Source organism: Octopus bimaculoides, chromosome 1, assembly GCF_046866305.1.
Source record: "Octopus bimaculoides isolate indiv1 chromosome 1, ASM4686630v1, whole genome shotgun sequence".
In the NCBI taxonomy this organism is placed as follows: Eukaryota; Metazoa; Mollusca; class Cephalopoda; order Octopoda; family Octopodidae; genus Octopus; species Octopus bimaculoides.
Window position 1 is genome coordinate 108,153,522 of NC_142928.1, and position 17,567 is coordinate 108,171,088.

Consider the following 17,567-nt stretch of genomic DNA (forward strand, 5'->3'; position numbering starts at 1 on the left):
TGATACCATATTTTTCCATGCCAACATTACTTTGATATATGATGAAGCTAACAAACCTCACTGGTACTAACAAGTATGCTATTTTTATTAAAGAATAAAAGTTGTACCTCTTAAATCCACCACTCCATGATACCACAATTCCTATGATCCAACATGATTTGAATTTGTTTTAGACTTTACATTAGGAGCAAGCATGGTTGTGCAATTAAGAAGTTCTTTTCCTAACTGTGTGGTTTCAGGTTCAGCACCATTGTGCTTCACTTTGAGTGTCTTCATCTTTTGAGTGTCCCAGGCTAACCAAAGTGCTGTGAGTGGATTTGGTAGACAGAAACTCATGTGTGTATGTATGCATGTTCACATACACACATGTTTGTCTGAATTTACATTTGCATAATATCACACAATACATACAGCAAGGTTTTAGTCTCTTTCTCCAAGCAATAAAGCATTCATTGGCTTTGTGCCTTCAAAGATATGTGAAATAAAAAGTCTCTTACTTGAAAATTTGATACGGGTTAGAGATAGGAAGGGTATCTGGCTGTAAAACAATACCTTGATAACATATTTATTTAATCCATACTATCATGGAAAAATGAATTACACAAGCAAAAATCCTGTTTGAAAGCCTTAGTTGCATTATTTCTTATTCTAAGCTTTCTTGTAACTTTGATAAAACATCAGTACATACATGTAGACTGAGATGGTAAAAATATGTTCACTAAGTGGCTTCCATTTGGAATGAATTTCTGGGGGGTTTTTTTTACTTTTTCTATGGTCTGATAATGATTAGGTCCCAAAGTTACCACATTTATTAAGTTGAATATATAATGGTATACAAGCTTATTTAGCATATAAACATATTTCATTACTTACTTAGTAGGTCTTCAGTGAGAACTTTATAAATACAATGTTTAATTTTCTTAAGATCTATTAGGTTTCTTCTATCACATATAATTTTCAATTTATACATGTTCCACCATTTCAAATTACATTGTTTTTCTCACAATCAGAAATATTGATGTTCATCTTTAAAAGCTTAGGATGCTAAATACATTACTCTTTGCTTCCTCTGTCTCATTTCTATTTGGCTTGCAAGATGTAATAGTATTTCCAAACACTGTTCTGTTGTTAGATTATATGTGTATAATTTGCATCTATTCAATTGATTTGCATCAGGCTCATAAGAGAATCTTTCATTTTATTTATGATGGTAGATATTCATTCTACAAGATGTAGATGGTTTTGTTTAGTCCCAGGTCAACTTGTGAGAGCAAAGCTATGATCAAAAGCATTCAAGGCATTGACTATCTCATCTCTTTTTTGAGGATAACATTACCCAATGTATCATTTTCCAAGACAGTAGAATACGATCTGATGGAGAGCTGGTTCCATGAATGACCACATAGCAGTTCCATCAGTGATTCATTCTGCAAGATCATACATTTTAGGGATTTGAGGGAAATATTTTTCCTAATATTTAAAGGAATCTGATATCTTATTTCATAATATAACAACAATAGGATTTGTAATTTGGATCGATTATACTTATACACAGTTGGACAACTGAAGGATGTCTCATCTAAAAACTATCCAACACAAAACTCTAAGTAACAAACAAGTATGATACTGCATGTAACACTAGAAAATACTAAAGGTGAATTGGACCTCTCTGTTTTTTTAAACAATAGATTACTTCAGTTCAGTGTTGAGGTTAGTTCCTTTTTAGAATAATTACAAATTCCTCTATACTAGTAACAAGAAATCCACTTGTCTCATATATATAGCTTGTAATAAATCATTTTTTACATTCTTCCTTCCTTAAGGTTCTCAACACATAAATCCTACAAATAATTAAGAATATGCTAGAACCATTATTTCTGAGGTCAATACATCATTTCCATTAGTATTTTAGGATAGTATCTGAGTTTTATTCTTGGTGGCAATTTGTGTTGTTGCTAAGTGTCTAACAGACACAGTAGTTTCTTTGTTATTAAAATAGCTAGCAAGCACAAGCATAGCAAGTGTTTGTTGACAAGAGCTCCAACTAAAAGGTCTGTTTTGTTCATGTGACAGAACTGGTCCACAATTATACAACCACCAAATAAGGAAGTCTCCTAGATAAGCTACAAGAATACTTCAGAAGTCTCTCATGAAATCACAGCATTAGTTGCAGTGCACAACTGGATTAAGTAGAGAACATCAGAGAGAACAGTTTGCCAAACTGAATAGGCAATCCACTTGACTTTAAAGATTTGTTTTTCAAGTTACTCCACTAAATCTCTCAGCTTATCCATTACCCTACAAGTTATAATTAGCGGTTCTACTACATGAAAACTTTTGTTACAGAAAAATTCATGCACTTCCTGTCTCATAAAATAGGCATACCAAAAATAGAAAGCAGCTGAGAGAGACAATGATTATTGATGCAGTTATATTTATAAAAGGAAACCTAGAATATTAATCCATAATATTAAGAAAATATCGATTGTTGTCAGTACTAGGAAGAGACCATTTGAAGTTGATATTTAGTAACCTTTATGAGATGTGTTTTATTAAGTTGATGAAAATTTTGATTTACATTCTACACATCCTTCACACAAACCAACCACTTGTGAGACATCCTCTATGGATAATGGTTTGGTTTCAGATCTTGAAAGACTGGAAAGAAGTAATCCCTGTATGGCATCATGAAGTTCAGCTAGAAAGTTTCAGCAAATTTCTTGTTAAAACTGTAATCAGGTTGAACTGTAAGGTAATTTTAAAAGGTCTTAAACCAATGTTTTCATTCTCAAGTTGTCATTGAGGAACTGGGACTGGCAACATGCCACTAGATCTTAGCTGAAGATCCATTATAAGTTGGTTAACTTACATAGAGTACTCATAATTTGGTTACATTAAGTGCAGGGTCTCTGAATAACTTTTAGGTAACTGTTGTGCAATAGAAAGATACTTGATCTTACAACAATCATTATTATCATCGTTTTAATGTCCACTTTTCCATGCTTGCACAAATCAGATGAAATTCTTTGAGGCAGATTTTCTATAGCCAGATACTCTTTCTGTTGTCAACCCCTCAACTGCTTCTAGATGAAGTAATATTCCTTCAAACTTGAACAGCACAATGACTGGACATGATTACATATTTGCATGGCGGTGATGGCTGTTTATGATTAAAGTGATGGCAAGACAAAGACACATACATATCTCAGACTTCTTCTAGTTTTAATTTACCAAATCTACTCACAAGGCTTTAGTCAGCTTGGGACTATAGTAGAATGTACTTGCTCAAGGCGCTGTACAGCAAGACTGAACTCAAAGCCACATAGTCGCAAAGTAGGTTTCTTAACCACACAACATTATGACATTTATTCAATAGCACAAACTATGCAAATAACATCCATACAACAAAACTCAGCAAAACTTGTTAATCCAAGTGAATGACATCTGCCATCATCACAAGACTGCATACAATATGAGCCATAGAAAGTGATGAAGGTGAATCTGGTCTTTCTTTCTTTCTTTCATAATAGAATAATTTAATTCATTGTTTGGGTAAATTCATTTTAAGAATGACAAGTTCTTTCTCATTAGTAAGAACAAACCAACTGGTTCAATCCTTGTAGCTTACAGTAAATAATTTCCCCAACATACACCTTTTAAATCTGATAACTTTTCCAACATATGCTAGTAAAACTTTAACCAACACAACATTTGGAAAGTGAAAAATTAAAAAAGAAAAAATACAGGATTAAAACTGACACATCTATAGAACTACTTTGGAAATAACTAAACATATTTCAGCAAGTGTTACAAATTTAAATATATATACAAATCTGGGAAGTTTATGAATTGATCTTTCTGATTATTTACCCCTAACTAATTTCCTTGGACTCCAACAGAATGAAATATTTCATATAAGCTGATAGTGCCCTTTACTGCAAAAAGCAGATATATCGGATCTAGTTCAAAACAGGGGTATCAGTATTTTCTTAACGAAACACTAACGAAACACTTTGAAAGTTGGGACACTGGTAGAATGTGTCATATAAAACATCTTTTACTCTTAGTCTTCTTAACAAAAAAACGTACATCGCAAGCTATTCCATGTTAAAGTTGTTGTGTTTCTGTAATTTCAACCAATCACTGACGTCTATTCAGCTGTATAGAGTTACTGCTGGCCGGTCATAAAAATGTTATTCCCTGTGACATATTTCATCCGGTTTAATCGTAATTTATACGCATATATTGTTTATATAATAAATTACGCTGTGCATATCTATGTGTGTAACAATTTTAGAGTTTGGATTCTAGAGTTAAGGTTAGTTTTAGGGTTAGGGTTAACAGTCTAGTTAGGGTTAGGGGATTAATACGATATACACCGTTACAGTGCTGTTTTCAACTGAATAGACGTCAGTGATTAGTAGAAATTATCGAAATAAGACAATTTTTTACATGAAATAAATTCGAATACAAAAATTTTTTCCTGTTCTATAACACAAAATAGATAAGTATACAAAGTTTGAAAGTCTTTCGGTACCAAAAACACAACATAAAACATAAATGAAAACTGGTGCCCCTGTTTTGAACAAGATCCGATATATCCACTTAAAATTTCATTACCCTTAAGTGTTTTATATACCAATCATCTTTTTTTTTTTTTTGTTACAGAATGTCATGTTTGAAACTAATTTCTGTTGAGATATATCAAGTTTATTGAGGCAATGTGACTTGCAGAAGATACCGATTCTATTTCATGGTAGATATTAAACAACATTACTAGAATCACAATGAAATTTAATTTTGTAATTAAAGGGTTAAAGCTCACTCAGGTGTTATAAAAATGTAGTACTAAAAAAAAAACATACCTGTTGTAGTATATGGTGCCCGGTAACATTTGTCATGTTTGATTTTAATCTATCTTCAAGATTACTTCCCCATTTTGAAATTCTGGAAATAAAATAAACAGAGTGGGATTAATGTTTTGCATCAGCAGAATACATGTGGAAAGATATGAAATTTTAAGAAGTGTTTGTCTCAGTCTGTCTGATGGCCATGGAGAACATATAGGCATAACAAACGTAACAAATCACATGAAACAAGTAAGTTCCAATTATGTAATGGAAGTAATGTATGTAAGATTTCTATCTCAGCCAATACAAGGTTATTTTTGTTTTCCACTTTTTAAATTTTTCAATTAACTGCATAACAAAACTTTACACACAATTAAAGTACATAGCAAAAAAAGTTAGTTATGTGGAAAGGTGGAGCTCTTACAAGTCTCTCTTGTTGTCATAATTAATTTTATACATATACAGATAATTGTTAGGTTTTTATTACTAAATTTTTCATGTAATACATTTTTAGAAATATTATATTTAGGACTGCATTATTCTACACACCCATTCTTTTTTCCTTTAAGATGATGGGTGCAATCTGAGGGAGATTTGGTTGCTATTTCAAATAGGTGAAGTAACTGCATGGAGATCCCCTCACTGTATTGAGTGACATATATTTACAAGAATGTATGTGTGTGTGAGTGTGCATCTGTGTGTAAGAATATGCATATGTATAAGAGTGTGTGTATGCATGAGTGCATGTGTTTGAGTGTGTATGCATGAATGCATGTATACTTGAGTGTATGCATGTGTGCATATGAATGTGTATATATGTGCATAAGTGTGCAAAAATATGCACACAAAAATGCATGTATGTATGCTATACTGTGTGTGTATATATAAATGCCTATACATACAGAAGATATTAATGTGTATGTGTATATTTTTGCATAGTAGACTTAATCTACCACCCAGTTCAACAACACCACCTGTATATTTTGAAGTGTTTTTATTATAAGTTTTTCACAATCTTTATCATTCCTCAAGTCACAACCAAAACCAATATTATGCAACCAATACCACAAAATAACCTAGCCAACATCTAACACAAACAAAATCACTGTAACAGTGACTCAAAATTATCCCCACCATTACTAAAATAATGAGAATCAAAATTATGGGCATTAAACCAGCAGTTCTCGAACTAAAAAATACCAGGCTCCCTCAAAAAATACAGAAGTGAAATAGTTTTGACACACTCTCCTCACTTCATTAATGAGACTAAATAGTTTGCATCCATATAATTTATTTTACCCCACCATGGTGTTGGACAAGTTTAAGATGTTAGAAACTATCTTCATTTGATTAAACATGACAATTTGTCTGTGTCCTTTTCAATCCTCACAGGCTTCCCTATGAGAAATTCTGGTTTTAACAATCGAGGAAGAAAAGTAAAGAAAGATGAATAGTGTGATAAGGTGTTTAAATATGCTGAGTAATTAATTGTTTCTACTATAGGCACAAGGCCTGAAATTTGGGAGACGGGAGTAGTCAATAACATTGAATTTAGTGCTGAACATATTTATTTTATCAACCCTGAAAGGATGAAAGGTAAAGTCAACCTTGGTGGATTTTGAACTCAGAGTGTAATGAGTCAGAAGAAATGCTGTTAAGCATTTTATTCAATGTTGCTACATGTCCATACTTACAGATAAGCAATAAAACCTACAAAGTTACAACAAATAATAACCTTTGCAATCTCTAAATAGCAAGCTCACATTGCGAGAACTACATCTATTTATGCTTTCTCTTCAAAGCCAGAAACTACTTCAGCTGATATTAGTTGCTGACTCTCTGCAAAGCTTACATGGTTACTGATTACATTGGATTGCTGATAATATACCTGGAATGGTATTGCTGCTGCTGCACACAGACATAAAAAGACTGATAAGTAAAGACTCACTACAACTATTCCTTTAAACTAATAAGCTGTGTACCACTTCTGCCAAAGTCCAGGCAGAAGACTGCACCAGACTTTCGTGTCTGTTTTGGCAAGGTTTTTACAACTGGATGTCCTTCCTAACACCAATCACCTAACAGAGTGGACCGAGTACTTTTTATGTGGTACAAGCTCAGGTGAGGTCAGTTTGGCATGGTTTTCACAGGTGGCTGCCCTTCTGAATACCAACCACTTTATAGTGCGGACTGGCAGGTTCACTAAGTAACTTGCAAAACAAAGATCTTTTGAGAGATGTGGCATTGGAGGAGGTGATCTTGTGTTAAATGATGAAGGTTAGAGTGTGACAAAGAGACAGAAACAGGTATCTTGCTGTAGAGGAGGTACATGATTACCTGGCCAAAGAGAGAGAGAGAACAAAAAAAAACCCCACCCTTCTAAATCCCCATGAATTTCCACACCACCACAAAACCTACCATGGCCACATGCACCAATGACATTACACTCACATTCTTCCATCGCATTCCAGATACCATTGCACAACTACTACAACACTACAAAAATTATCTAGAATCCTGGTTCCATAACAACAGACTTCTATTCATCCAGTCTCTATTCATCCCAGAAACATCAAATGCAGCCAAAAATATATACATACTACATACATAAGGACAAAAATACTAGAAGTTATATATAACCCTGCCACACACACACACATATACACGCATTCATAAACAAATAGAAAATGTAATAATGAAATCGGGATGATGCGTAAACATACATAGATCAATCACAGGTGTCACATTTGACCAACAGAAAGAATCAACATTAATGGCATACAAACAATACATTAGATCCACCATGAACTATACCAGTTCTATCTATACCTCTAATCTTATCTTGACAAACTACAATAAACTAGAAAGTACAGTAACCAGTGCACAAGGCAACATCCAAAGTAGTACATGATTACAGACCGCATTTTTACATATATCATGCATAAACATGGTAATAATGGACCTCCACTGATTCTTGTACTACACACAACTTATTAGACAGGGTTATTTGATAAAGCCATTGAGTATCTTCTCTCTATTTCTTGGGTTCCTTCCTTCCAATTTCCCAGTTGTCACTAAGTGTTCAAGGCTTTGTTTTCTCATATCATATCCAATGAACTTTGCCTATTCTCTACTTAAAAAGCTATCTGGTAGTTTCTGCCTATCTAAAGAATAACATTTCTGCAACATTGATAAGCTTCTGTACTTGGTGATGTTCATGCAACCATATGTAAGGATTTCTACACTTCCAGGATTCTTTTCTTCAATCTTACTGACAGCTGTTTATTTCACAATATATGTCTGACGTCACTTGGCCCTTGATGCTTTTTCCATCAGATGTAATGATGATTTCCAAATATTTAAAAGCTATCAACTTGCTCCAAGACAGTTCAATTTTTATGTTGGAAATTGATAGAACTATCTTTGAGATTGTCAGGATTTTTTTTTGTTTGGTTTTCTTTTTTTTTTTTAGGTTTCTATAACAGAAACTCCTCTTTTTACTCATTAATACTACACTAGTACTAACTAATGTTTGTACTAGTGTACCAGTTGTTATAAGGACAATCTCTTCTGCATAATGGACAATGAGGAGGTTTTGTCATATTTGTATACTTGGTAGATGTTCAATAGGTTACATAATTATTTCATTATATAATGAAAACAGGCCTGATGGTACCACACACACTTGTCATACATCTTTCTTGGTCTTCTCTTACTGCCCTTGTTTGTTTAGAATTTTAATTGTTCTTGTGTGTTGCTAAGATGTCTTCCTGATTATTCACAAGGCCTTTCTATCTAGATTTGCTTTTGTGTAAACAATGAAATTGGTATAGATCTTGTACTTTCATTGCTCTTTCAATGAGGTTTCTTAAAATGTACAAAGCATTGGCTGTTCCATTTCCCCTCCACAAATCTACATTGTATTTCTGATACCTTGGACTCTTTATCTGGATCTGAGCATCAGTACTTATAATAAGACTCTTGTGGTGTAGCTCATAAAACTAATTGTTCAGTGTAGATCACGTTCTATTGCTTCAGGTTTTTTAGGGAGTGCTACAAAAATTGATTTGAATATTTATTCAGAAATTTCTCCTGTTTCATAAATATTGCTGAGCAGGATTGTTATTTTCAAAGACTTCCAAAGTCATCTAGTACCACAATCATCTCTGTAAGTATATCATGTAGCCCAAATGCTTTCTCACATTTCATCCCTTTTAGTACATGTCTAATTTCTATCGTTAATATTGATGATCCATCATAATTAGTTTGTATCTGCAAGACCATCTTTCAAGAATTTTTTCCAGTTTTAGATCTCCTTTCTTTGATTTTAAACATTTTGTAGATGAGCACATTTATATCCCTTTTAGTTGTTTGACTTATTCATGTGAATACTTGTGGAATAGTTTGTAAATGTTATCACATTCCTTGTTCTGTCACTGTTCCTTTGCCTCATTACATTTTCTTTCTATTTCAGTTTATTATTGCAACAAGGCTTCCACCACAACAATCACTACAAATTCATGGAAACTAGCTACAAACACCCAAACCCAAATGCAATACAGCATCCTAAACACACTATCTTGCCTAGTCAACCAAGACAAACATAAAACACATACATACATGACATAGCTGAACAGTCCCCCAAGACTGCTAATGTGAAAACCACACACATTACAGCAAGGAAAAAATAACCATCATATTCTAATCAAGTCCACCTGCACACCTCCATTGTGGTTACAACTATAATCTGTCAGTGATGTATGCATAAAGACTGGATAGTGGAGAGCATGCAACAAGTGCAAACTCACACTGCTTGATATATGATTAACTACAGCAGGTTGGAGTGTGCAGTATGGCCCTCAGATAGGCAAAGATTTGTGTAGTTAACTAGGAAGAACAAACAGGTCGCATTTCATCATTCCGCCAAGGAGTGGAACGACAAAGGGCTGCTCAATCAGAGTGGATCTGGGGCTCCATAACACACAACATCATAATGAAAGAAGTTTGAGGAAGCAAGCAATTGAAATACAAAAATTGAATATAAAAAATATTTATTTTCATATAAGAGATAGTCTGTTCCAGTCAACATATAAATTTGAAGTCAGCAGAGATATAATGAAGTAATATAAACCATATGATAAGATGACGAGATAAACAAGGAAATAATTAAAACCTGGAAGGAAAACTTATGTGTAGCCTTTATACAAGAGGCAATGCATATAACACAAGCCTCTTTATTAGGGGAATATTAAAACTACTGCAAATGTTGAAAGAGCAACAGAATGAGACAATCAAAAGTGATAAATTGACAGAACAGCAGGAGGTCAAGTAAGAATACAATTGAGAAAATTATAATAATGTAGATACGGAAGCAAAGGAAAGAGTTTGTAAGGATGAGAACAATGTATAAGAGTTTGAAAAGTATCTGCTTTAATAGTATTGCGAAATGAAGCAGGAGTAGCCATTTTCCAGGAGATAATCATTAATTAATATCAAACCAACAACACCATAATTATTTTTCTCATGAAGTACGAGAAATTTTAATGAAAATAGTATTTATTATGATGTACAATTTTGTTCCTAACATTTGAAATTAATGATAAAAGATTAAAACAAGAGAATAACAATAACTAGTTATTCCTTGGATGCAGTATATACAACAAAATACTATCATTCTAGTTAAATTTTGAAAGCATCCAGAAATAAACCAGAAGGGGATGGAGACAGATGTAAATTTGCTCAAAGGAAAGTGAGAATCCCTTAAAAGCTTCACATTTCCTTTCACAGAATAATTATAAGTAAAATCAAAGTGGTCAAGTAAAATCAAAAATAGTCAAGCAAAATCAAAAATCAAAAATCACAATCAGAATCTCAATCAAATCGAAATCAAAATGGAAATTGTAGTTGTGGCCAATGCCAGTGCCACCTGACTGGCTCCCGTGGCTGGTGGCACACAATAAGCACCATTCATGCATGGGTCACTGCCAGTGCCACTTTACTGGCTCCCCATGTCAGTGGCACGTAAAAAGTGCCATCCAAATGTGGTCAATGCCACACACACACACACACCCCACCCCAGCCCCCAGCCCCACACACCCCACCCCCAGCCCCCCACCCCAGCCCCCCACCCCCCCCGACTGGCTCCTCTGTCAGTAGCATGTAAAAAGCAACATCCGAATGATGCCAGTTACACCTCATGCCAGTAGCACGTAAAAAGCACCCATTATACTCTCAGAGTGGTTGGCGTTAGGAGGGGCATCCAGCTGTAGAAACCTTGCCAGATCAGATTGGAGTCTGGTGCAGCCTCTTGGCTTGCCAGTCCCTAGTCAAACTGTCCAACCCATGCCAGCATGGAAAATGGACGTTAAACAATGATGATGCTGAAAATGCAACAGACAATATACAAAATAACCTCTATAACTTGGAGAAACATTAACCCTTTAGCATTAAAACCAACCATATCTGGCCAAAATATTCTACCTAGCTATATCTAGCCTCTCACTCCTACTCTACAATATCATTCTGAAAATAAACAACCACATCATTGTAATCTCAAAGCCACATAAAAACAATTTGAATAAGCAATACATGTAACAGAGTAATCTGAATACTAAAGGGTTAATACTGTACAACTGTCAAACAATTATCGTTTTATGACTAAAACTTTGGAGTAAGTATACTTTGCAGTTAGTTCAGTCAACTAACATTGTATAGATCAGTGTTTATTGACACTGTAGCCAAATCTTACTTGAACCTCTAAGATATAACTTATATTCAAGTATATTGACAATTTTTATGAGGAATCACCAATATAAAGTTTGGTGACAAGTGACAATTGTAAGACAAAGACATACACAGGATTTGAAATGTTGCAATATAAAAGCACAGTAAGTTGTTACCTTATCCTTGTACAGAAATATGAAAATCATGTCATTAAAGAAGTATTAAAAAAATAGTAAATTCTTTCAAACAGAATTATTTACAAGTTATTTTTCTGGACTATTATTATTTATTTGGATTATTTGTTATTTTTTAAATAAATCTTTTTAAATCAGTGTTAATGCTTTAATTTTATAATCAACTGTTGCCAAAAATATTTTAGATAATTAATATTTTCTTTCTCTGAGGTGAAAATTATTTTGGAACAAAATTTCGAGAAATTCACTTTTATTAATAAGGAAACCAAATGGCAGAAAATTTTATAGGGATTTCAAGTATAAATTCATGGATGCTGAGAGTTAGAGTAAACATGTATGTTAGATAGAGTGGGTAAGGAAATGAAAATACTGTGTATTGCAATAGAAGTTGTAGACCATAAACTATTATTCAAATCAAAATTTAGATAGGCATTAGGAAGGGCATTAAGCCATAAAAACCAATCCAAATCAGACAGGAACATACTACAGCTCTCCAGCTTGCCAGCTCTGGTCAAACTGTCCAATCCTTGCTAGCATGGAAAATGGACATTAAATGATGATGATGACGATGGTGATGATGATGATAAAAGAGTCTGATCAACCTTTAACCTAGAATTTACAGGTGTAAGCAGATGAAATAATTCCAAGTATACAAAATAATTTAATATCAATGACTGACAGGTTAGCATCATCAGTTCATACAAGAATTATTCCAAGGTGGAAGGATGGAAAGATGCATGAATGCAACATTAGAACTAATATACTGAATGAAAAGATATTTAAAATGATAACTAATGAGAATGCAGTTTCTAAATGAGAATGAGAGAATAGATTCCACATTTCTTCAGTGACATTAATATGAATGAAGCTTTTGGTAAAAAATATTTATCCATATTTTCTTGTAATAGGCTTTTTAAAATTTTGGTGAGTGCTCATATATTTTGGTGAAATTAGTAGATAAATCCTGTTACTTAAGTAATATGGCTAATGCTGCAAGTAAATCAGACAAAAGTATAGTTGCTCAAATGGAAATTAAGTGGATGATGTTCAAAGAATTGTTACTTGAATTAAAAGAAAAAGAGAAAAAAGCATTTCTCTATCTATAAATGATTTGGCAATATGAGATGGTAAAAAGCATTGATCTGTATGTCAATGAAATATTAGTAGTGAATGTAGAACTGTAGTGATTGACAGGAATGAGTACAGTCCAATGAATAATGTGAATTTAGAAGAAAGGCTGATAGCAAATTATTTGAAAAGTGAATGAGCATCAAAAAGCACCACAAATATATTCAACAGATGACCCAACTGGTCTGTACATTTAATTTGAATGGAAGATCAAAATGAGAAGGAAAGTACCAAAAGTTGACACTGATAAAATTGGGCCAAGTAAAACTTATGGAGAGGTCAATTCAGATGTACAGAACATTGAGTCTCACAGCAAAATGACATCTAATTGAAACATGGTGATAAGCTGTACAACAGACTTTGCTAACATTCACCAATATGGAGAAATATGTACAGTAATAATACATTAAATGTACTTCCAAAACTGACCTCGCCTGTGCTTGTGCCACATAAAAATCACTTAGTCCATTCTGCTGAGAGGCTGGTGTTAGGAAGGGCATTCAGCTGTAAAAATCCTGTCAAAACAGTTACAGCAATCTAGTGCAGGCTTCTGCCTGGCCAGCTCTTGTCAAACCATCCCACCCATGCCAGCATGGACGGCAGACGTTAAATGACGATGATGATGACTTTGAAGTTCAATTCTCTCTCCTATACTATTTTTGTTCTACATAAAAGATCTATTTACTGTCATCTCTAACTATACAAACATATACAATCTCAAATTACTGTCTCCACCATATCCCTCCTTCATCTTACAAAACTTTCAAATACATACACAGTTGCAACACATCTCACCAAGTATGCACCTTTTCCCTATAATGAGAACTCAACATCAACCTCCTTAAGCAAAAGAAAACCATAAGGCTATGTAATTACTGTTCAACTTTTTGTCTCCTGAAGGTTCACACAGGCAAGAAACTGAGTAGGGATGATATGAATCATCAGTTCCAAACAAAAGATATACTCTACTGCATGTATTGTGTACAGTACTTACTCTCCTATTTGTTTACCTAAAAAAGTATTACATATACACAACAGTGATTAACTGTAACCTATGAGCCTTGGATTTCTCTCTTTCCTCATCTTTTAAACAAAGAACAATTAACAATCAGGTAAACAATTCTGTGGCTCTACAAGACAGTGATCAAGCATGGCTTTACAAACTGAAGAACTAAACAGAAAATAACTAAAGAACTACAGGAATTCCTTGCTTTACAGAAGTAATGTGTTTCTGAAAATCTGGTTGTAACGAAAACTTAATTTTCCTATTGATTTTCATATTATCAAAAAAGTTTGTGTTTTGTGTTCATATGGACTTTTTCAAAAAGGTTAAAAAAAAAAAGAACAAGAAAACAACAGAACAAGCAACATAATCACCTTTATATATGAAAATAACTATTTCCAAAGACACACAGTACAATATAGAAGCATAAAAACACAAAAACATTTCAAGAGGAATAAATTAGGGAAATGATAAGAATATTGTAAACAGTGTGCTAAGTAGTGGTGGTAGTGGAATGGGCATTACTAGGAGGACAAAATCTACAATCATGAAGTTCATTTACATTCATTCACAAACATCAATTCATTATCACAAACACTGAGGAGTGAAGAACTTATCCAAGGTCGTTTGTTGTTTATGATGCATCATCTCTTTGTACAGCCCAGTATAGGAACTGAGTCCATTGTAAACTACTCTTGTAATTTTTAAGCTACATTCATCATTAGGATCGTTATTAACTAAAACTGCAGCCTTCCTCTGTAAATGTCAACTCTATAGCAACAATATTTATTGTCGATTTAAGTGGTGTAGATGGAACTTCCATTGTCTCATCTGTATTCTCAGCTTGGTCTTTTTCCAACTGCATCAGCTCCTCATTAGATAAACTTTCTCTCTGAGGTACTAGAAGCACAACCACATCATCCTCTATGACTTCTACAAATCCTATATCCTTTACAAGTGTCACAATAACTTTTCAAATTTGACGGAGACTTTCTGCAGGAGGAAAGCTTATAATGTTACAGACACAGTCTGACCAAATACTTTTCCAAGCACTATTCAAAGCTGAAGGTTTCATTTCATCCCATGATTTAGCTATATTATCCACAGCATCCACTATGTTGAATTTCTTCCAGAAATCTCTAACTGTAGATTTATCCTCCCTGACAATTACTTTGATAAGTTGTTTGAAAGTTCTCCTCATATAATAGGCCTTGAAGTTAGCTATCACACCTTAATCCACTGGCTAGAGCAAAGAAGTTGTATTCTTGAGGATATATTCTACTCTCACATTATCAGAAAAGTCAAGTTCACTGGGTGACTGGGTGCATTGTCTAAAAGAAGCAATATTTTGTTAGAAATATAGCTGGTATTATACCTTTCCACCACAGGACAAAAACCATTTGTAAACCATTCTTTGAAAAGGCTCAGTCATCCATGCCTTCTTATTTGAATGCCAAATCAGAGATAGATTAAACTTTGTGTAATCCTTGAAAGCCCTTAGATTTTTGGAGTGATACACATGTAGGGGCTTTTATTTCATATCACCAGCAGCACTTCCTCCCAAAAGAAGTATCAGACAATTTTTGGAAGATTTAAACCCAGATTTTGACTTTTACTCTCAAGAAATAAGGGTTCTAGCAGGCATGCAGTCTCACCAAAATGGTACACTTGTACACTTGTGTGTAGGCCCATTTAGCAATCATTTTCTTCAACTATCCAGGATAACTGGTAGCAGCCTCTGTATCAGTACTCTCAGTTTCACCAGTCCTTTTCTGCAAATCATCATAAAAACTTTTGGCTCTTTTTTGAATTACCATTGTCCTTATTGACCCATTATGCCGATTCTGGTCCTCAATCCATACATTCAAGAGTCGGTCCATTTTAAGCTTTACATTAAATCTAAAGAAAAATAAGGCCTGTGCAGTTAATGGAGTAGCTCCTCAAACATTTGACATAATTTTCTCTCTGTTGTCACATATTGTTGCCACTGTAGACATTGCAAATTTATTGTTTTGGTAATATAACTTAGTGTTATTTCTGCATCAAGTCTCTTTAAACATCAAGTTTAATCCCTTTGTGATTCTTTTTATCACTATTGCCTTCAGACCTATTTCATAACTTCTTTCCAGAGATCTTAAATTGAAGGCAAATCCAACAGCAGAAGTTATTAATTATCCACAACTAATATGTAAAAAAAAAAAATTGGCTGAGGAAAGATTTGCTTTGTGAGAGCAGAAAATTGTCTTATTCCTATGGATGTAATTATGAAAATGAGATAAAAAGATGAAGTAGCGAGGAAAAGAAAGTACTATATGATTGCACTCAGCTGTAGGGTCACCAGATTTTATAAGCAATTCACCCCTTGCACTTCTGACTTAAGACATAAATACACACACTCACATATATATGCACACAGACTGGCATTCCATCAGTTATAAGAGTTCCAGTTGATCTGATCAATGGAACACTCTGCTCATGAAATTAACATGCCAGTGACAGCACACCACAGACAAGCATAACTTTAACACAGTTCTCAGGAAGATTCAGTGTGTGACAGAATGTAACAAGGCTGACCATTTGAAATAAAGGTACTACTAATTTTTGCCTGCTGAGTGGACAGGAGCAATATGAAATAAAGTGTTTTGCTTAAGGACACAACATGCAGCCAGGAACTGAACATATGATTCCAAGGTCAAGAGCCAAATATCCTAAACACTAAGCCACACACATAAGTACACTCACACTCAAATGTGCTGGTATACATGCTGATATTTGTTGTAGCTAGTTGGATTCAAAAGTGGGTGGGTTGATAATAGTGATGATGTGGGTTACATTGGTTCAGATGTTTGTGATGGTGGGTAGGTATTGTTGTTGCTGTGGTGGTGGTCATATTGTTCATGCTAATTGTATTGCTGTGGCTGTTTAGTATCAAGTTGATCCTCATAGACTTAAGATTGAAGACATTTCATTCAACTTTTAAAATACACTAAGATATCACATTATGTGTTTTTATTTTAAATGAATTTGCTTATCTACTTCAAACTATATAGCTGTTGGAGGTTGTGTTCATGCTGATGATAGAAATACATACATACATACATACAGATTCATGTGTGTGTGTGTATTATGTACATTTATATATATGTATGTATGTATGTATGTATGTTTGCATGTACATATGTATGTTTAACATGATGGTAGTTTTTCAAATCATTAACTATATAATTTGTTCTTAACTAAAACACAGGTGGTCACTGAGCTAAAAGAAAGTGTAGTTAAATTATTAATTTAAAACTACGCAATATGACTTTCTGTAAGAACAAAATTATAGACTGTATCTGGAACTTAATGGTAATATTTTACAATTTTCATAAGTGTAAAATCTTGTAACCTGAGGTAACCATAACTGTGTGTGTGTTTGAGAGAGAGAGGGAGAGAGAGAGAGAGGGAAAGAGAGAGAGAAAGAGAGTCTTTTGCTCCACACTCCAATAATGTTAAAAAGACTATGGTGATTGATGATCTTTTCCTTGTCTAATAAACTTAATTTCAAATAGGCTGAAATGTCTCAAATTCTTAAGTGTCCTAAGTTTATTTGTGCAATTGGAGTAAAAGCTGAAGAATGGTAGTGTTTCACTGAAAATAAGTTCTCTAAATAACCTAACTTGTTGG

At 33.9% G+C, this 17,567-nt stretch overlaps 1 protein-coding gene across 14 annotated transcripts in view; it reads right to left on the reverse strand.

Moving 5' to 3' along the window:
- Positions 1–17,567, reverse strand: part of LOC106868291 (voltage-dependent calcium channel subunit alpha-2/delta-2) — a 222,500-nt gene that overhangs the window by 169,206 nt on the left and 35,727 nt on the right. For all 14 annotated transcript variants that reach the window (XR_016242737.1, XR_016242740.1, XR_016242739.1 and 11 more), the window contains exon 2: positions 4,866–4,947. Coding sequence is in view for 8 of the 14 variants with exons in the window: in XM_052969103.2 (XP_052825063.1) it covers positions 4,866–4,947 (82 nt within the window). In the remaining 6 variants the exon portion in view is untranslated. The remainder of the gene's footprint in view (positions 1–4,865; positions 4,948–17,567) is intronic.